At 29.1% G+C, this 23,202-nt stretch overlaps 1 protein-coding gene across 1 annotated transcript; it reads left to right on the forward strand.

Moving 5' to 3' along the window:
- The first annotated feature begins 15,091 nt into the window (after window positions 1-15,091).
- LOC124887844 (craniofacial development protein 2-like) lies at window positions 15,092-15,622 on the forward strand. Its single transcript, XM_047397760.1, has one exon. It carries the CDS (start codon window positions 15,092-15,094, stop codon window positions 15,620-15,622), a length of 531 nt encoding a protein of 176 aa, XP_047253716.1.
- Window positions 15,623-23,202: the final 7,580 nt, after the last annotated feature.

The raw sequence follows: 23,202 nt of genomic DNA on the forward strand, positions 1-23,202 counted from the left end.
TATAAATTTGTAAATTTTCTTAGCCACAAAAATTAAATTGACAAAGCTAAATTCTCATTTTTATTATAATTACTAACAATCGTGGCAATACTTGTCTAAATAGCTATAGTTTTACTGCTATAATAAAATTTTATAGCTAACTTTAAGTTTTTATCACACAATAAAAGTAATTGTAGCAATAGTAACCTTTTAGCTATAACAAATTATTTGAAACAAACTATTGTAGCTAAACATAATAATTTTGCTTCAAGTTACAAACATTGTGGCGATAATTAAATAAAATAACCATAGATTTTTTTCTACAATAAAATTTTATAGGTAACTATAAATTTTTGCCATGCGATAAAAATAATTGTAGCAATAGTAACCTATTAGCCACAATATACTATTTGGACCAAATATTGTAGCTAAATAAATTAAATTTCTTTTGCTTTAAGATATAAGAAATTGTGGCAATAGATAAACAATACAGCCACACCTTTTTGCTATAGTAAATTTTGTAGCTAATTATTAATTTTTATCACGAGTTAAAAGTTATTGTAGTAATAATAACATTCAGAATAAATTAATTTTAAATAAAATATTATGGTTAAATAAATATATTTGCTTCAAGCTATAAAAAAAGTTACAATTGTTAAATGACATAATCACAAGATTTTTACAACAATAAAATTTTGTAGCTAAGTTTTAATTTTGTCATGTATAAAAATTTATTGTAGCAATAGTGACCTTTTAGCCGTAAGAAAGATTACTTAAAATAAAATATTATAGTTAAATAAATATTCTTTATTTGGAGTACTAAAAATAATATAGTTGGCTTGATAATAAGTATAATTATTTGTTATTACGAAATGATTTAGCCACAAATTTATTAAAATATTTGAAGTTTATTATTTTTTTATCATGAGTTGAAAATTATTGTAGCAATACTAATCTCATGTAGTTAGGGTGTTCATCAATCGTTCGATTCGATTCAAACTACATATCTATTTGTGAATTTCATAAATATGTGATTATATCCAATTAATTTTGAATAACTAATTATATCAAACTTAAATATAACTTACTAAGTTTCACTGACATTTCATTCTGATCAAGTGTTTCTTGACTCAAACTTATTTCATTGAAATAATTTCTTTATCGATTTAATGTAGCTGGAGGTGTTAATTGTCATTTAATCGAATTTTAGAGCTTCTAAGTATTAAATATAATTTAAATAAAGGGATAAGTACTACATATCTTAGCAAATATGGACTCCTAATTACCCTATTTAACCTAAATTTCAATTAATTACAATTCATAGCCCCCTCTTCCCTATTAATTATTCCTAATTACAATTTATAGTCTCTCTCATGTATTTTCTCTCTTTTTCTATTTTCTATTATTCCTTTTTTGTTCCTTTTCGTTTTTTTATCTTCATTTTTTCTTTTCCTTTTTTTTTTGTTGTTTTCTCTTTTTTCACTTTTTTCTTTTTAATTTTTTTTTCATTTTCTTTTCTTTTTCTTTTTTTTCCTTTTCATTTTTCTCCTTATTTTTTTTTCCTATTTTTTCTCTATTTTCTATTACTTTCCTTCTTTTTTTGTATTTTTTTATCCTTCTTTTCTCTCATTTTTTCTCCTTCTTTTTTTCTTTTTTTTTTCTTTTTATTTATTCTCCTTCTTTTCATTTGTACGAACTAGCAAATACAAATACAAGTGCGAACTATAAAATACAAATATAAGTGCAAGCTATAAAATACAAATACAAATGCGAACTATAACATACAAATACAAGTGCGAACTATTAGTTGTATTTTTTAATTATTGAAAAAGAACGATTTATTTTCTTTCTACGAATACTTATTTGTATTTATTTATACAAGTTGTATTTATTGATACAAATACATACAATTTAAATTTTTATACAAATACACTATATACAAATACATATTGCATTTGTATTTGTAAAATTATTTGTTTCATTTGTTTGTAATTGTATTTTTATCAAGTGATATTTGTTTATTTACAAATATGAATGATAATTTTGATATACAAATACAAAACAGTACATTTGTATCAAATGATACATTACATATTTATATATTTTAGAATCAAGAAAATACAATTAATGCATTTACTTGTTTGTATACAAATACAAATGATAAATTATACATAGTCACAGCTAAATACAATATGCAATCAACTGACAAATATAAAATAATTCTTTAAAAATAAAAAGATATTGACGAAAATAGAATACAAATACAAGTATAATCCAAATATGCAAACACAATAAAACCATAATATAAATATAATACAATATAATATCTAGTCAGTTATAAAATGCCAATACAAAACAGTTCTTTAAAATACAAGTGCGAATTATATAAAATATAAATGATGGTGCAAACTAACAAATACAAATACAAATACAAATGCGAACTATAAAATACAAATACAAATGCGAACTATAAAATATAAATACAAGCGTGAATTTTAAAATACAAATACAGTTGTATGAATAAATACAAAAATATAAATAATAGTGTGATTACAAATACGATAAACAATTATAGTATTTACGTTATCATCCATGACTTGTGCTTGATTAGTCATATTTTTTGAAAATATAAAAAATATAAAATAGAACAAAAAAAATGATAAAGAAAATAAGTACAAAAAAGAAAACAAGAAAAGAAAAGAAGAAAGAGAAATAGAAGTTAGAGATTAAAGTGAGAGAAAAACAAAAAGAAAGAAACGAAAAACATAAAAATAGGAAAAAATAGAAAAAAGAAGAAGAAAAATGGGAAAAACACGAAAAAAAATATAAAAAATGAAAAAAAAATAATGGTGATGTTTTTGGCGAGAATAAATATAGTGTATTTATGTTTTTTATGAATACAGACCACTGAATAAAAGTGAATACAACGGCTGAAAATCGAATACAACGGCTATAAATGGTAATTATGTAAAATATGGTTATGGAAGAAGGGTTTTATAGCAAAGTGCTGCTATTTCTGAAAGATCCCCTTAAATAAATACTTGAGATTATAGTTATTTTAGTTAACTAATCACTTCATATTTTAGCAAAATTAAAATTCAATAAGCTTCATTCAAACTTTATCATGATCAAGTATTTTCAAAATTTATATTTGATCTTACATGATACATTGAAATATTACTTTTTAAAATTTAGTGTAGTTAGAAGTGATCATTATTTGACTTGATTCAATTTTATGGGATCTTATTTGTAAATTTCAAATATATATTACATAAATATGTATTAATAAACTTTAATATAAAAATTAATTAAAATTTTAAATAACAAAATTAAAATACAAAAAAGTAATCTTCAACAATAGATGATTTATATACCTACTTATAACGACAAATGGTCAAACTTATTAACTATATCTACTTATAACGACAAATGGTCAAACTTATTAACTAACTTCTTAAACTTATCAAACCGATATTTTATCCTCTTACAACATGTTATTTTGTTTGTTACTTTTTACAAAAAAAGATGTATAATCAATTTTTTTTAATTGAAATTTTAAATTTTTTTTTGTATGTTTGGTACTTTACCAATACAAGATAGATGCTTAATATGTTTATATGTAAGTACTTATTTTTTTTATGTATATTAATATTTATATTTTCACGATGCATAAATATATTAAAAAATTATAATTGTTGCAAAATATAATATGACTTATTTGAACATATTACATTATATTTAATTACTTTATTTTATTTTTAAAATATTATTTTGAATTATAATATCTTTATATTATCTATCTCTAGATCTGTACTTTTTCTCAACATAATATTTAAATGAGGATTTTAGTTTACTATTTTATCTTTTTTAAAAAAAAAATAATGTCATATTTTATTCAAATATCACTACAACATTATGTGGAATGTATTTAGATAGATTTGATTGATTTTCTAATATTGATGGTTTTATTTCTTTTTGAATTGGTTACTTTAAACTTGGCAGTTTAGATTCATATAATTATTTTAAATTGATGTAATTTTTATATTTCAATTAAACTAAAAGAATACTAATTTAAAATTCACAATCTTGTTTAAATTCGAGCCGAAGTAATCTAATCTTTTGAAATTGTGATTCCACCATGATGGAGTATTTCAATATGAATTTGAATTTATGTTGTTGATATTAAAAAATTGAATTGACAACATAAATTTTTGTCTTAAAATATTTTAAAACTTGAATTTTATGGTAATTAACACTTGTTATCGCAAGATTATTTTGCTTCTTTGATTTATATACAATTAGAAATCTCTATAACGTTACCTCGGTATAACAATATTTCACTATAACGGCACGATTTTCTCCGAAATCAACTTTTCATGTTATATTTTACTCCCCTATAATGACATTCTACATATAACAACAACGACATTTATTATAGAGATACATTTTTGTAAAATTACTTCTCTATATAACAACATTCTCAAATATTATGTACAAAATAAAATACATTTATTTATGGTAATCATTATTAATGTCATGTCCACTGTAAATTTCAAGAAAAAATATCTAATTTAAAGAAAAAAATTTATACTTAAATTGTCCACATCCGTTATTTCATAATTTCACAAGGAAAAGACTACTAATGTTTGACACACACACACACACACACACACACACATATATATATATATATATATATATATATATATATTCATGCTCTTTCTAATTTTGTATATTTTTATTTTTAACAACCAAATGAATTTTGAACGTCAAATGTCAGTATACATATATAAAACACTTCTCTATAATTGTCATGAAATTTCTGAATAAACGCTGCCACTATGGAATGGTTTGACTGTAGATAGATTAGATAGATTTTCTTATATTGACATTTTTATTTTATTTTAAAATTTTCTATTTTAACCTTGACATTTTAATTCATGTAAATTATTTTAAATTCACATTCAATGAGAATCAAGTATGCACAGACCTTTCCCTGCCTCAAAGATAGAAAAATTATTTTAAATTCATATAATTTTTATATATTTTGTTTAAACTAAAAATAGTAATTCATAATTAAGAATAATGATAAATTTAACTAAACACTATAAGTTAAGAAGTGATTAAAATAGAAGAATAGATAACAAAACTAGAAATATTATAGAGGACCCTAAAAATTTGAAAATAATATATATTTTAGAATAATATTTATTTATATAAATAGTTGACTTTTTTCATTAATTTAAATTAAAATATATATTTATTATAATTTTCATTAGATAATTTTCTTTGTTATATTCATTTTTTAATACAATTGTTATATTTGTTATTTACTCTCTCCGTACACTTTTAATTGTCATATTTTGACTTGACATAGTTATTAAGAAAAATAATTATTAACATGATTATTTTATCATAATACCTTTAATTTGATTATGAATATTATGTCTTGAAATTAGTTTAGAGAATAAATAATTAATAATAAAGGTAAAATAAAAAAATATTTTTTTAATATATCAAAAATGATAAGTAAAAATAAAAATTTAATTAAAAAATAAGCTAGAAATTCTCAATGTAGGGAGTAAATAGTAAAGGGCATTTATTAAAAGAGAAAGCAAAAGATATACATGCATAATATTACTACTACTTAGAAACGCGAAGAAGCAGGCACCTCTTTGTCGATGTGCCTGCTTTTTCCGTGATTTTACTGTATTACCCCCTACATAATTTCTATATGTTATTTATGTATTTAAAAATTAATAATATTTAATAGAAAAATATAAAATAGACAATTATGACATATCTGCTTCAGCTGTTTCAATCGTAATTTTACTATATCACCCCTAATTAATTATTATAAGTCATCTAGGTATTAAAAAAATAATATTTAATAAAAATAAAATAGAAATAAAATATTTAGAAACGCGAAGAAGCAGGCAACTATTCATCGACGTGCCTACTTCTTTCGTGATTTTATTGTATTACCCCTAAATAATTATTATATGTTATTTACGTATTTAAAAATTAATAATATTTAATAAAAAAAGATAAAATAAATAATTATGACATATCTGTTTCAGCTGGTTCAATCATAATTTTACTATATCACCCCTAATTAATTATTATAAGTCATCTAGGTATTAAAAAATTGATAATATTAAATAAAAAATTAAATAGAATTAAAATAATAAATTAACTCGTGATGTTTTAAATTACGTGACATCTTATATGAGACCCACTTCAAATTTTTTCACAAATATTTTTTATAGCAATTTTGTTATATCACTTCTAATTAGTTATTATGACTTATTTAATACATGTTTGATTCACCACATCGTGATATTTGGTTATTTGTAGGGGGGTGCGCGGATTTAATAGGTTTAATAGGTCTAATAGATTGATTAGGTCTCTAGTGAATCTATTTTTATTTGTGCGTGGATATTTTTTAAATTTTGTTTCAATATCTTTTAATAATTTACTTTTTTCGTAAGATATATTCATTAATTATTTTATCCTGTAGTAATTGCAGAGTTACAAATTCCTGTATAATAATTTATCCTATCTGTGCTATAATGTATATCTAATTCTAGATTTTCAATGTTATTTATTATCTTGTGTTGTTCTTCTCGTAGTGAGTTTTTTAAATTGTATAAACTATCACATGTACTTTTATCTAAATTTTCTAAGGTTTTTTCTATCCATACTAATTTTTCTTTTAGGTTTTCCATTATTTGTCTAATTCGGTTTCTATAATTAATTTCATTATTTAGATTTTCTTGATTTTCTCTAGTTTTCTTAATATATTCTAACATTTTTTAATCTGAATAATATCCTTCTGGGTAAATTTCCTCGTATAACTGTTCTAGACAATTTGCAGTTTCAATTTCATAGTTTATTACTTCTTCTAATATTATTTTCTTAATATCTATTATTTCTATATCTTTGAGTATATATAAGATTAAAACTTTAAGATAATCTAGGTAATCTATCTTTTAAAATTGGTTTTATTATAGTGTTTTGTAGTTGTTTGTTTTAGCCTTAGTAGTTTTTGCATATTTTTATTAAGAAATTTTATATCTTTATTTTTCATGTATTTATCTATATTTATTTTTATCTGTTTTTCTAGTAACTGCATATTTTTTATATCTTTTTCTAAAAATTTTATGTAACTTATCATCGTAAGTATTTATAAGAGTAGTTAGGTCGATATGGTATATAATTTACTCTAGTCATGTAATATTTACCAAAAGCTTTTTCTAATATGATTTTTCTTATATCTGCTACTTTTATATTTCTAAGTGCATACAAAATAAGTATCTTGAATTTATCTACCATCACATCAGATATATTATCATTCATTTTCATAAAATTGCTTTTTTCAAAATATTCCCTTCAACCATGTACATAAAATATAGTCATCTTAGCTTACTATATACTAGATTATTCTTAAATAATATGTTCTCCCGTCACTATTAACATGGTAATCCGGATACTTTTTCCCTTAAACAGCGCCTCTAATCTGGTTACTCCCCGCCATGGCTTCTTGCCTCATTGGTTTCACCTTTAGGATGGCATAGTCCTTAGGGATTTTTCTCCGTTTCCTCTTTGTTAATAAACTTCTTAACATATTATTCTTCGAATAATTCTACTATAAAGTAACTAATATGAATTTATTTTATCATATCATGATTGTTGGGAATTATGAAATTAGCTATTCATAATCATAAATAGATATACCTGTTCGGGTAGCTTTGATATTTCTGAGTTTTGTTGCTCCATAGTTTTTTCCATTGAAATATGTTTATCTAATTAACTGAGTAAAATATTTTTTGTGGAGTGGAGAGAGGAAAGTTGCTTCAACGCATGAAGGCTTGCCTTTGCAATGCCTTCTGCCTTTGTTATATATAGAACGAAAAAGTTTACAATTTACACATGTTTCTAGTTTCTAAAACTAAAACTAAAAAAAGTCAAAAATAGTGGCCTTTTAGCCTACCCTACTCTAAAGTCATAAATGTAAGTAAGAAAAGTAAGAAAAACAATTATTGCTTTACATTATTGTATCGTAAGAAAATTTTGTACAATAAGTCAAAATATCTTCCGTTGTCGTATCTGCTCCATTATTGCTCTTTATCTGCTCCATTATTGCTCTTTATCTTATCTTTCCAGCTGGCATTTTGTCTTCTTTATTCTAGATGTACCTCTGGAATAATATTATCTTCTCCATTGCACCTCGAACATTGGTGGTCTGGATATTTGTGTCCAATTATTTTACAGTATCTTGTTAGTAGTCCGTCTGAAATAAATCCTTTTTTATTGCTCTTGCGGTAGATTGTTTTTCTGGGTTAAGTAGCGTCATTATCCATTGTCTTACGTCTTCCATATCTGCTTGTCGTAGCTCTTTCGAATTTGAATATATCATTTGATGATCTCTTGAATAGTAGCTCCATATTGGGTTTCCATTCGTATAATTATTTGCTAATTCTTGAATGATCGTAGCTAGTCCAATAAGTTGTTTATTTGCATAAAAATCTGGTATCTCAATTCTGGGTATCTCTGGTTGTTGCGTAATATCTTCTGGTATAATCATATCTCTTGTTAATCCTATCTTTACAACTTGTATAACTGGTTTTATTTCATCATATAATATCTCTGCTGGTGCGGTATAACACTTTATATAAAATAAATTTCCTTTTGTTATTCTTTTGTAGGTAGTAAATATCTTGTATAATTCCTCCATAGCTGTTAGCTCTTCTCCGTCTTGGGTATATATGGTATTTAGTAGTCCATAGTCAAAACAGGTTTTAACTAGGCTTGGGTTAGTTTTGGGTAGTGAAATTAATTTATTATATCCTTGTAATTTTTGGGTTATATAATTGGTATTTGGTTCTTTGGTGTCTGTAGCTCTGGGGTTATGGTTTAGAAAGGTTTGTACTCTGTATATATTTTCTATGTATTTCTGGGCGGTGTAGTTGTATACTTTTTTGTCTTGGTTTAGGCTATCTCGGTATGTGTTAACTTGTGGGGGTATGAATAAATGGTCTTTTTGTGTTTTTGGGGTAAATGGTTTTTCAAATATTTTGTTCATATTTACATTCTGGTATCTTGGTCTATTAACTCCTTTGCTTGTACCTGCAGAAGTAGATTGATAAATATTATGGGTTTTATGGAGTGTCCCAACGTCTTCTTCTAGCTCTGGATTTTTAATGTCTTCCGATCGACATAGCTCTACACACTGCTGAGTTAGCTGATTTGTAGCTATAGACTTCAGTTTATCTTCATTAGTCTTTAGCTTTTCTATCTCATTACCCATACTGTCCACTTTCATTGAAAGCGTAGTTAGGGTGTTAAGTATTTTTTCTAGAGTATCTTCCTCTACTATTTCAGTCTGTGTAGCTTTGTCTTGATATGTAATCTGCAATAACATTTTTGTTAGTACTGATCACTTCAATTGTAAATGTGAAATTTAATATATTTAAAACTAGTCTCCGAATCTCTTTTGTTGTAACTGAATTTTGTATTTTCTTTGTTAACCACCATCGTACCTGTGTATTATCTGTTCGTACAATAAATTTGTTATATACGATATATGGCTCAAATGCTAATAAACATTTATATAATGAACATAATTCTTTTCTATTTATTTCCCATTTTATTTCTATCTCGTTGAACGTACCTGAGTAGTATCTACAATGGTGTTCTATTTTTTCTGCTTCATATCGATATTTAAGTACTCCTCCGTAACTATATTCACTTGCATCTGCTTCTACTATATATATAAATTTTTTATTTTCATCTGGAAATTGTAATTTTGGTAATTCTCTATAAAGTAATTTTATTTTTTGAACTTGTTTTTTATCTTTTTCATCATAGTTATATTCTATATCCTTTTTTAATTTTTTCTGTAGTGGTTTTAAAGTTTCTGCTAATTTTGGAATATATTCTCTTACTTGGTTTACTAGTCCTAAAAATGATTGTAATTTCTTTTTTGTATCTAATTCTTCTTTCGAATTTATTATTTTTGTACTATATGTTGTTGCATTTTTACTCCACTTTTATCTATTTGTATTCCTAAAAATTCTATCTGGTTTTTCATAATTTCAGCTTTCTTTTTGCTTAGGCTTATTCCCGATTTTTCTATTATATCTGTAAACTGTTCTAATAATTTTAAATGTTCTTCTTTGGTTTTTGTGTATAATAATATATCATCTATGTATACTATACAATTAGATAATTGTTTAAAATAATTATCCATAAAATGTTGGTATCTACCTGGTGCATTTTTATATCCAAATGGTAACACGTTCCATTCATAAAATCCTTGTGGTACCGTAAATGCGGTTAATTCTTTAGATTCTTCTTCTAGCTTTAGGTGGTAAAATCCTGATTTACAATCAAATTTGCTAAAATAATTATATCCTTGGATTTGTCTTATTTTTAATATCTTATTTGGTATCGGATAATTATATGTTATAGTTTTTGCATTTAAATTTCTATAGTCAATAACCATCCTACTTTTTCCTCTTTTTTGTTCACTATGTTTATTTACTATAAATGCTGGACTATTATGTTTACTATTACTTTTTTGTATATATTGTTTTTCTAATAATTCATCTATGTGCATTTTAAATTCTTTTAAATCATTAAAATTATATGTTAATGGTTTTTGTGTTATTATGCTATTTTTATCTATTAATTCAATTTTTATAGTAGTTTTATGTTTTTCCCATCCTTTTAATGGATCTTCACTATATAATTGTTCTAATTTTTTCTGAATTATTTTTATTTTATTTATTGAAAATATAGTTATTTCTGTTTTATTTATTGAAAATACTACTAGTTCTACTGTATCTTCAGTATTTTTTATATTTTCTAACTTTTGTGTAATTTTTTCACTTCCTTTTATCCAATCAGTTTTCTTTCTTATTTTATTATTAACTCTTTTTGCTCTTACTTTTTGTTTACATGGTGTTGTAAACCACCAGTCTGTTTTGGTTATTATATGTGGGTATAATTTATCTAAGAATGGCATTCCTAAAAGTATATCTTTTGATGTTAATTCATAATTATAAATTTCCTCTATTGTTAATATCTTATCCCATACTTGTATCTTTACATTCCTAGCTTTATAAGTAATTAAGCTTCCTTCATTATTAAATCCTTTAACTATTATTGGTGTTTTTAATTTATCCCATTTACTTTCTGGTAAGCAATTATATCTACATAAATTAGCTTCTGCTCCTGTATCTATCATTAGCGTATAATATCTACTGTAATATCCTTCTACTACTATCTTCATTAATACATATATCTTCATTTCATGTTAAGGCTCTTTTTAAGAATAACTTTTCTTTGTTATATGTTAAGGTTAATTGTGTATGTTCTATATTATATGGTTTTACTTGTTCTAACCATTTTATTCCTAATATTATATCTGCTTTTTGCATTTCTTCCTTTACTTCAAATTCTATTTTTATTTTTCTCACTCCTAATATTATTTCTTTTTCTGCTATATTTTTATTATTTATTAAACTTCTTGGTAGATCTGGGCATATATCATTGTCAGTTTTTATTTCTTCATTTTTTACTAGATATTTTGCTATATGATTTTCTTCTTGTCCTGTATTCAAAAGTATTAAATATTTTTTTTTTCATTTATTTTTCCCGTTATGTAATATTGGTTTAAATTACTTATTGAATTTGTTTCATAACTTGTTCTTTTTGATGAGCTTGATGATTCTGGTTTTTCATTAGCTATTCTTTTTGTTGTACTTATTCTATCATTTACTATTTCTAAATTTTCTTCTGTGTCTATGTCTCTATAGGTATAGTCATTATAATCTATTGTTTTTACTATTTGTTCGAATGGACTTTCTATTTGTATTTTGTTAATCTTATTTTTTCCTGTTATTTTATGTTTTGTTGTTAATACATATAGATTTTTACATCTTGCTGTAAATATTTTACTTCCTGGAGTTAATTCTATTCCTGATATTTTCCAATATAATACTAATGATTTATCTATATTTCTATCTGTTACTGCTACTGAATAATTTGCACTTATTATAAATTTAAATTTTTGATATATCAGATTTCCTTTTACGGCAGTTATTATGCTTTTTTCTATAGGTTTTATAATTCTATCGTCTGGTAAATATAATTCTATTGGTGTATCTATTCCTTCTCTAAAACATGCTTTTATTAATATCTCTGTACCTCCAAGGTGTACATATTTTATTGGATCTCCTTTACTTTTTATATCATTTATTTCTTTATTAATTATTCTTTTTGTTACTAATGGTATACTAGCTTTTCCTTTTGCATATCTGTAGTCTATTACATGTTTTTTTTGGCATACTACATAATATTCATCTTTTTTCCTAGTAAAAATATTTTTTATTGTTGGTATTTTAAATATTTTCTCTACGCTTAAATCTAATTCTTTTCCTTTTATTTCATCAAATATATTACTGTCAAATAATATTTTTTGTTCCGTTCCTTCATCATTTAAATATTCTTCCTTTGTTATTATTTTTATATCTTCTTCAGTCATTTGATTCATCTATTTCGCTATCTATTTCATTATCTGTTTTGTTTTCTGAAATTTCATATATACTATCTTCACTTTCTAATTCATAATCTATATAATCTATCTGCATATATTCGGTATTATCTATTTTTATTTCTGATATTTGTTTATTTTTTGGATTTTTAGGTAATTTACAATCTCTAGCTAAATGTCCTAACTTTCCACAATTATAACAAGTACATTCTTTTATAGATTTCTTTTTTCTATATGGTTTTTTATGTTTATAATTTTTTACATAATATCTTTTTCTTGGTTTCTTATATTTATATTTTGATTTTTTATATTTCTTATATTTCTTATGTCTTTTTCTTTTCTTATAATATCTTTCTTCACATCCAAATTGTGGTGTTATTTTATTTTTGCAACATGCTAAATTTCTTATTAATGTTTTTTCCATTTTTAATTCTTCTCTATATTTTTCTCATAAGTTTCTATACCATTGTTGTAAATATTTTATTCTTGCTCCTAACGTATCTACTATTTTTGCTTCTTCCCAACTTTTTATTATTTTCGAACTAAATGGCTCGGGTAATTTATTAAAATATAATTTTCTTATTTCTTTACTTTCTTCTACACTATATGCTCCTTTGTAATAATATTCTTTAAATGCGCAAGTATATTCATCTATATAACACATATTACATATTGCTAATTTTAACATTAAATTTCTATTTGTATCTTTTTCTTCATTTTGTTCTTCTTCGATTGTTGTCGTACTACCAAATTCATCTTTTATAGCTGTTTCATATTTTTTTAATAATTCTATAGGTGTTAGTTTAGTTGTTGTTGATGATGTTCCTTCTATAGGTTTATTAGTTCTTAGTACTTTTTTGCTATTTTCAGTTAAATTTGCAAACCATAGCTTTACTGATCCTATTAGGGTTTTTTCTATATATTCCGGTGCATCTGTGATATTTAAATTATTATCTAATAATTGTTTTGTCATATATCCTATCCATAATTATATTGTTTTTCTGTATCTATTACACAGTCTAGATCTAAAAAGTTATAATTTTTATTCACTATTTGTTTTGGTATCCATTTATCATATTCATTATATTTTTTAAACTTATTCTTATGATATATAGGTTTTCTTATTTCTGTTGTTTTAGGTATTATATTTTCATTTTCTTTTTTGTCAAGAGTATTTATTTCTGTGTGGGTATATTCTAAGTTTTCCTCATTAATTTCTTTTTGTTTTTCATTGATTTCTAAATTTTTTGTATTTGTTAATATTTCTGTATATGTTTCACTATCTTCGGATTCATAATTATCTGTCTCTTCAATATCTATATTATTTATTTCTAATTCTTTGTTTTTTATCTCTAATTTTTCCTTAAATTGATTTATCTCGTTTAGTAATTTCTGTTCTCTATCTTTTTCTTCTTTTTCTTTTTGTCTTTGTTCATACAGTTCTTTTAACATTTGTAATTCTTTTTCTAATTCAGCAATTCTACTATTTTTGGTTTCTTCTATTTTTCGTATTTCTTCCGTAGTTTGTCGTTTTATTTTTTCTATTTCTTTTTTCCTATCTATCTCTTCATTTTCTTTTTCTATTCTTACCATTGCTGTTAATTTATCTTCTAATTTTAATTCTTCTTTTTCTAACATTAGATATAAATGTTCGCCTATTTTCTTATATCTTCGTCCTAGATTAGAAAATACTATTTTTATTTTTGATCCTTCGTAGTTTTCATATATTTTTTCATCTATTATAAATTCTTCTTTATTCATTTTATTGTGAATAGGTCATGTTGATATACATATTCTAAACTATCTATTTGTGATTCTAATTTTGATATTTCATCTTTTTGTGTATCTATTGAATTTTTACTAACTCCGGCAAATATATTATAATGTAGTCTTTCTATTCTTATTTTTAATTCTTTACGTTTTTCAGAGATAATTTGTTTTAGTTCTTTATATTGTTGTATTTTATTCATTTTAAATTATATTTATAATATCTTGGTGGATATCTAAATCTAATTTTATCATAATTAGGTGGTATCTCATTCTTCTGGATTTTAAATGTGTTATTAATTTTGATTCAATACTAGATATTAATGTAATTAAGTAGGCTAATTTTTGTGGATTTTCTTTTGTTTTATTTAGACTTATATATTCTGAATAATTACTAATTAAAGATTCTTTAATTTTTCTAAAAGCTTCTCTATTTTTAAATGGTCTTCGCATAATTAATTAATTATAAGTAAATTGTTTTAACTCTAAATCTAATTTTGACTCTAACATATATATTCTAACTCTAACTCTAATATATATATCTCTTCCGTACTTTTTAAATTGTTGTTCTCTGATACCATTTGTAGGTATGACACAAATTAACTCTTGTTATTTAAAATTAACTTGACATCTTATATGAGACTCATTTAAATTTTTTCACAAGTATTTTTTGTAGAAATTTTGTTATATCACTTCTAATTAGTTATTATGAGTCATTTAAGACATGTTTATTTCGCTACTTCAATTGTGTTATATGATTGACTTTCGAAATTATCTGATAGGCTGATGAAGATTAAGTTGGTCTTTGGGGGGTTTTCGTTGCATGTGTGTAGTGTGTATGCGCCGCAGGTAAGCTTGGATGAGAAGGCGAAAGAAAATTTTTGGGAGGACTTGGACGAGGTGGTGAGAAGCCTGCCTAGCTCGGAGAAGATTGTCATAGTAGGGGACTTCAATGGCCACATTAGGGTCTTACTGGGAGTTTATAACAATGTGCATGGAGGTTATTGTTATGGTGACAGAAACTGTGAAGGAGCTGCTATGTTGGATTTTGCGAGGGCCTTTGGGCTGGTGGTAGTAAATTTGAGTTTTCTGAAGAAGGAGGATCACTTAATTACCTTTCAAAGCGCGATAGCCAAGACCCTGATTGACTTTCTGCTACTTAGGAAGGGGGATAGGGGGTTATGTAAGGACAGTAAAGTCATTTCAAGTGACCATCTTTCGACCCTGTACAGACTTTTACTGATGGACTTGTCTATCAAGAAGTGCAAGACGAGAAGGGTCTGGGAGTGTCATCCTAGAATTAAGTGGGGGGCTTGACGTCGGTTAGCGCTTTGGAGATAAAGAAAAATATGGCAGGATTGGGGGCATGGGTGTGCAGGGGGGATGTGGATACTATGTGGGATAAGGTTGTCAGCTACATCATAGAGACTACTAGAGAAGTATTGGGAGTTTTGAGGGGTCGAGCAGGACGTCATAAGGGGGACTGGTGGTGGAATAAATAAGTTAAGAAGAAGGTAGATTTTAAGAAGGAGGCGCATGTTAAGTTGATTAAGAGTAAAGATGAAGAAGAGAAGCGGGTGAATAGGGAGGTCTACAAAGTAGCAAGGAAAGAGGCTAAGTTAGCAGTTATGGTTGCTAAGTCGGCAGCGTTCAGGCGGGGAAAAGAGATTGTATAGGCTTGCTAAGTCTAGGGAGCGGAAGGGTCGTGACCTCGATCAAGTGAAGTGCATCAAGGGGGAAGATGGCAGTGTTTTGGTGGAGGATGTTCACATTAAGAAGAGATAGCAGGAATACTTTCATAAACTTTTGAACGAGGAGGGAGACAGAGACATTGAGTTAGGGGAGCTGGCCCACTCGGAGAAGAGCCGTGATTTCAGTTACTGTTGGCATTTTAAGGTTGAGAAGGTCAAATAGGCTATTCATAGGATGTAGAGGGGTAGGGCGACGGGGCCTAACGAGATCCCAGTGGATTTTTGAAAGTATGTTGGTGAGACAGGTTTAAGGTGGTTGACTATTTTATTTAACGATATTTTTAAGACTGCAAAAATGCCTAAGGCTTAGAGATAGAGTATGTTGATTCCGCTGTATAAAAACAAGGGTGACATTCAGAGTTGCAACAACTGTAGGGGTATTAAGCTGTTGAGTCACACTATGAAGATTTGGGAGAGACTGGTTGAGCAGAGGTTGAGGAGGGTCATGTCCGTTTTAGAGAATTAGTTTGGATTTATACCTGGTCGTTCTACGATAGAGGTAATCCACCTGGTGAGGAGATTGATGGAGCAGTATAGAGAAAGGAAAAGGGATTTGCATATAGTGTTCATCGACTTGGAAAAAACATATGATAAAGTCTCGAGGGACGTTCTTTAGAGGTGCTTGGAGGTGAGAGGGATTCCGGTGGCATACATCAGAGCTATTAAGGACATGTACGATAGAGGGAAGACCCATGTGAGGACGGCGAGAGGAGACTCTGAGCATTTTCCAGTGGAGACAGGGTTGCACCAAGGATCAAATCTTAGTCTGTTCTTATTTGTGTTGGTGATGGACGTGTTGACGCAGAGCATTCAAGGCGAGATGCCTTGGTGTATGTTATTTGCGGATGATGTAGTGCTTGATATGAGTTAAATGGCAGCCTTAGCTTTCGATGACATCATTCAAAGTCAGTAAGTGGGGCATCAAGCTTTGGTTGCATTGAGGACACGAGATCCTATATCGAGGGACCGATTTTAGTACACCAAAGAGCAATACCACATGTGGAAGATTGCTTGGAGCATTGAAGATTGAGGACTCACGGTTTTGGGCCTTCATTCATGGCATTTTAGTTACTTAGCCTTGTCCAAGTAACACTCCATGACCACTCATTTTCATTAAGGGTATTGTAGTTATTTTGTTATGTAATAAGTTAGACTATAAATAGGTTTTATTAGTTTATTTGCTAGTTAGTTTTATGAATGATGAAATATTGAAGCATTGAAAGTCCTCTCTTTGAGAGTAGAACACCTTAGTGTAGTCTTAGTTAGGGCTTGGAAAAACTATTGTAGTTTAGGGCTTGGAAAAGCCAATATTAATATTTGCTTAGAAACGGTGGTTCTTGAGGTGAGTTAATTCCCTTAGCGGTCACCATAAGAATATTGGTGTTTGATTATTGCGACTTTGAGGGTCTCTTCATTCAATACACGTGTTGGTTCTCATTGTTTCATAAGATCTTATGTCATCTTGCCTATCCCTTATCTTATTTCACTTTGTATGTTTGTATCTTGTCTTTTTTATCTCGTGTATTTGCCTTGTTGCCATGACTTGTCTCTATCTTGCTCTCGATTTCTACTTGTGTTGTGGACTGTTTTAGCACTTCGTAGATCTTTCCCATATCATTTGGTATCAAAGCATGGCTTGATCTTGTTCCTATAAGATCAAATCTTGGGCTAGCTCATTTTAAGATCACTTTGTAACATTGAACACCATATTTTCTCTCAAGAAGAGAGTAGGCCACCAAACATTTTAAGCTTTACAAGTGAAAGGTTCTACTTGTGTTGTGAGACGGCTAGAAGCGAGAGTGCTTGAGTGAACCGAGTTCCTCTTGTGTTCTCGTAAGAACTTGGTTCTTGTTAATGTGATTTGTAGAGGTTTTAGAGTTTGATACACTCTTTAGTTGCTACATTTTATATTCTCTTTGTGTCAAGTTATCTATCTCCTTATCTTTCAAGTTTGTGTGTTTGTTGTTTCCGTTTGATGTCTTATACGTGTGGACTATTTTTGTGAGTTTGTGGACTGTTTTGTGCTTGTAGATACCATTTGGTATCAGAGCCAAGACGTTTATAGTGTTAGTCCCTCCTTTACTAACACTTATAGATTCTAGATCTAAATTTTGAGCTATTTTCGAGTTGGTTTTTTGAACTTTGAAGATTGTTGTTTTTTTCTTGAGGATTAGTGGCTTGAAAGAGTGGTTGATGTTTGTTGTTGAGATTGTGGCTTAAAAACGTCTTGTTGAGGTTGTAGTTGAGGGTTGGAGCTTGAAAAATGTGTTGTTGATGTGTGGGATCCAACTTGAATCATAGAACTCTAAGATTCAAAAGTTGTGTTCTTGGTCTTCTTCACCATCTTCATATTTTGTTGAAAAGAAAATGGTTGTTTGATCTTAGAAATTGAAGAAAGAGAGTGTCTTGTTATTAGTCTTGAAAGACACTATAGGCATCCAAAGGGTTTCAAAAGTTGTCTTACCAAAAGGGAGAAAGTCCACCTACCGACACTACAAAAAGGGAAAGAGCCAAAAGTCTTTCAAAAAGGTATTTAGCCAAAAGGGTGCAAGAAAGTCGAACACTTTTTGAACTTGTAAAAAGGCCCCTAAGTCTTGTTGTTTCCCTCCCTTGGCCGAAATTCCACCATTCCAACTTGAAATTTGATCAATACAATTGGAAGACGAGAAAATTTCTCAAACTTTCAACAATTTTAATGTCCAATAGGAGGCTGCCACGTCATCACCTTCAAAACCGATCCTTAGGCTCAAAATTTCAGATTTCCAAGTTTCATTTCTTGTTTCTTTAGTTTCAATTTTCTTGATCCTAGTACTAATAGACAAACTAGTAATCACCTACTAGGTTGTTAATCAGTTTTTGAATACGTTTCTTTCGTGTCTTCGTTATTTGTGTGTGTTTTTTGTTTGTAACTCGTAGTAAATTCTTTGTTTCAAGTTCGTAAGTGAATTTTGTTTTGTTTCTTGAGTCAATAAAAACAAAAATCCATTCCGTCCGCTAAGTAGGATTGACATCTTATTAACTACCAAAGTATAAGCAACTTTCAATATTTGCCGCTCCAATTGTGAGAATCACAAAGGTGAGTGTATCGAGTGTTGGTAAGGAGCCTTTACGACTAATCTTGTTTGTTTTCTTTTGTTTGTTGTTTTTTTTGTGTGTGTGTTAGGTACCATGGCTGCCTATAATTTCAAGGACACGTGTGATCGCATCCATGACGATCTTGAAGATATGCAACAACACATTAAAATTATACGCCAATTGTTACCCAAACTCTTTTCTCAAAATCCAATTGTCCAAACAACTTGCGATGAGAGCTTCTCGAAGGAAGTTGCTGCCTAATCTTGTGACAGACTATTACACCAAGGTAAAGATGAACATATTCATGAACATCAAAGTAAAATAGCTAACCTTTACACTTTTATGCATGTGATTGATAATTGTGTGGCTAGTAGCCCATTGAGTGTGAGTTGTAGCTTGCCTATATGTGAGTTTATTGTTTCTTTGCCACTTGATGATGTACTTGTTGTGAGTGTGGATACACTAATTGATCCTATTGATGACTGAATTGACTCTTCTTGTAAGATCAATTTATCTCCACCTATTGTTGAAACCAGTGTGTTGAACAAAAGTACATCGTCTTGTGATATTTATGCTAGTCAACTTTTGTGTGAAAATTTCCCACCACTTGAGGATGTGTGTGGTGTGATTAATGAATCTCAAGTGTGTGATGATGTTGAAAATATTGATTAACGGAATAGGAGTGAACCCGTGAGCTTGCCCTTTGATTCTAACATTTACTTGGCTCATAGAGATAATCATGTGCTTGAAATATCTTTAAAACTTGATATTGATCTTTTAGAGAGTGATGAATGTGTTTGTTTCGAATCTGCCCGTGAAATAGATCATGCTCTCTTTAGGTATAATGTCTTTTTTGAAGATGACATAACCACTCCTAATGAACCTAGTGGTGAAAATGATGGTATAGCTTGCCTTAGAAGCTATAGCCGGTATTCTAACCCACTATGGTGTGAAATTATTCCTCTTAAAGATGGAAATCTCTTCTTGGAAGATAAGAGTACTCTTAAAGGTAAGGGATGTGTGGTCTTGGAAACTACTTCTCCTTCTACTTTGTATGACTTTATTATTGAGAGTACTCATGGTGATGATTGTGAAACTAGTAGTGAGTACACACATAAGGGCACCTTAGTAGAAGTCGGCTTGAGTGATACCTTTCTCTATTCTTTATTTGCTTTGGATAATATGTATACTATTGTAGAGAGTATGTCTTTTAGTTTGGGTGGAGACCACGGGAAAGGGGAGTGTTGTCTAGACCCATTTCTATAGCTACTCTTCCTGTTTGACCCCGATGCCAAATATAGAACTGATGATAATGGTGCACCCAACTTTTTTCTTGGTTTACATGAAAAGCAAAGTATCACTTTTGGTGAATTCCATAGCCAAATCCTTTGTGCATTTTTCATTAATTATTTAATATTTAGTTCAAAGGATCCTTGTTTATATTCTAAATATGTGCAACCTTAGCATGTTGAGGTGATTTGTCGTGCTAACCCTAACCCTCATGCCATGAGAAGTTTGTATTTGTGTTTCCTTTCTTTGGTTTTACATGGTTTGGATTCGAGGTCGAATCCTTTTCAAGAAGGGGAGGATGATACGAGTCAAATGGCCACCTTAGCTTTTGATGACATCATTCGAAGTCAGTACGTGGGGCATCAAGCTTTGGTCGTATTGAGGACACGGGATCCTACATCGAGGGACTGATTTGAGTATACCAAAGGGCAATCCCAAGTGTGGAAGATTGCTTGGAGCATTGAAGATGGAGGACTCATGGTTTCGGGCCTTCATTTAGGGCATTTTGGTTACTTAGCCTTGTCCAAGTAACACTCCATTACCACCCCTTTACATTAAGGGTATTGTGGTAATTTTGTTATGCAATAAGTTAGACTATAAATAGGTTCTATTAGTTCATTTGCTAGTTAGTTTTATGATGATGAAATATTGAAGCATTGAAAGTCCTCTCTTTGAGAGTAGAACACCTTAGTGTAGTCTTAGTTAGGGCTTGGAAAAACTATTGTAGTTTAGGGCTTGGAAAAGCCAATATTGACATTTGCTTAGAAACGGTGGTTCTTGAAGTGAGTTAGCGGTCACCGTAAGAAGATTGGTGTTTGATTATTGCAACTTTGAGGGTCTCTTCGTTTAATACACGTATTGGTTCTCATTGTTTCGTAAGATTTTATGTCATCTTGCCTATCCCTTATCTTATTTCACTTTGTATGTTTGTATCTTATTTTCTTTATTTCGTGTATTTGCGTTGTTGTCATGACTTGTCTCTATCTTGCTCTCGGTTTCTCTTTGTATTGTGGACTATTTTAGAACTTCGTAGATCGTTCCCATATCAGTGCTAATTGATGAGACGCGGGGGGGGGGGGGGTGTAAAGGACAAAATGGAGGTTTAGAGGCAAACCCTTGAGTCTAAGAGGTTCAGGTTGAGTAGGTCCAAGACGGAGTATTTGGAATGTAAGTTTGGTGACTTGAGGTAGGAGGATGAAGTAGTGGTGAGGTTGGACTCTCAGGATGCCCGTAAGACGGACAGTTTTAAGTATCTTGGGTCTACAATTTAGGAGAATGGTGAAATCGATGAAGATGTCTCTAAACGTATTGGAGCAGGTTGGATGAAGTGAAGGCTCGCATCGGGAGTGTTGTGTGATAAGAAGGTGCCCTTTAAGCTTAAAGGCAGATTCTATAGAGTGGCAGTCCGATCGGCCATGTTGTATGGGGCGGAGTGTTGGCCAGTCAATCACTCTCACATCCAAAAATTGAAGGTGGCAGAAATGAGAATATTGCGTTGGATGTGTGGGCTTACTAGAGGGGATAGATTTTGGAATGAGATTATCCAGGAGAAGGTGGGGGTAGCTTCGGTAGATGACAAGATGTGGGAAGAAAGACTAAGATGGTTCAGGCATGTGATGAGGAGGGGCACGGATGCCCCAGTCCGGAGGTGTGAGAGGCTAGCGGATGATTTCAGGAGGAGTAGAGGTAGGCCAAAGAAATACTGGAGGGAGGTGATTAGACATGATATGGAGCAACTCCAGCTGACTGAGGACATGACCCTAGATAGGAAGGTGTGGAGGTCACGAATAAGGGTAGAAGGCTAATGGGAGTGTGTAGGTTGTAGCTTGCAGTCCGGGGTATTATGGTGTAGCCGGGTTAGTAATCCGAGGTTTGTACATAGGTGTCCTTGCTTTGTGTGTGCATGGTACGACTAGGTGGGAGGCCCATGTCTTATGTCTTAGTCCCTATTTTCTTTTTTTGTGTCATTCTTATTTTCACATATTTCGTATTTCTCTGATTTTCAATTTACTATTTTTTATTCCTGATTTTATTATGTCATCCATCCACTTGTTACTATATTTTATCTTGAGCTGAGGGTCTATCTACTTCTTCGGAGGTAGCGGTATGATCTGCGTACATCTTACCCTCCCCAGACCCCACTTTGTGGGAATACACTGGGTTTGTTGTTGTTGTTGTTGTCAGTTAAATTAGAATAGAAAAAAAAAGTATTATAAATTATAATAATTAAAAATTTAAAATATTTTTAAAATATAATTGACTATTAATGCCCCAAAATTTTTGACAAGTAGAGTATTATAGATTACAATAGCTAACAATTTAAAATAATAAATTACAATGCCAAAAAAGTATTACAGATTGTCATAATTAACAATTTAAATTATCTAAAAACATATTAAAATATAATTGAATATCTAAATTTTATTTATTTCATATAAATTGAGAAAAAAAGATAATATATATTGGACCCATGTTAGCATGGGCCGGTGAACATCTAGTATGTAAAGCAAGCACAAAGGCCCACTTGACCAAAACAAAACAAAACAAAAAGAAAAAGAACCTAAAATTTTTAACTTCAACTGTCATGATGTGTCCCCTCTTTCCCATAAAAGTTTAGATTCAAACCTCAAAAATTAAAAATTTCAAAGACCAAATCCCCCAAAAATTTTAAAACCCCCATCAAATAACCTACTCCTCCTTTCAATTTAACAAACACCTAGATTTCTTTTCACTCGCCTCATTCCTCTCATGTCCCTTCTCCTTCACTCCTCCCCCCCCCCC

The sequence above is a fragment of the Capsicum annuum genome, chromosome 10, assembly GCF_002878395.1.
Source record: "Capsicum annuum cultivar UCD-10X-F1 chromosome 10, UCD10Xv1.1, whole genome shotgun sequence".
In the NCBI taxonomy this organism is placed as follows: domain Eukaryota; kingdom Viridiplantae; phylum Streptophyta; class Magnoliopsida; order Solanales; family Solanaceae; genus Capsicum; species Capsicum annuum.

What these genes read in the sequence shown, in the direction of transcription:
- LOC124887844 (XM_047397760.1), top strand. Translation starts at nt 15,092, where the DNA reads ATGAAGATTAAGTTGGTCTTTGGGGGGTTTTCGTTGCATGTGTGTAGT.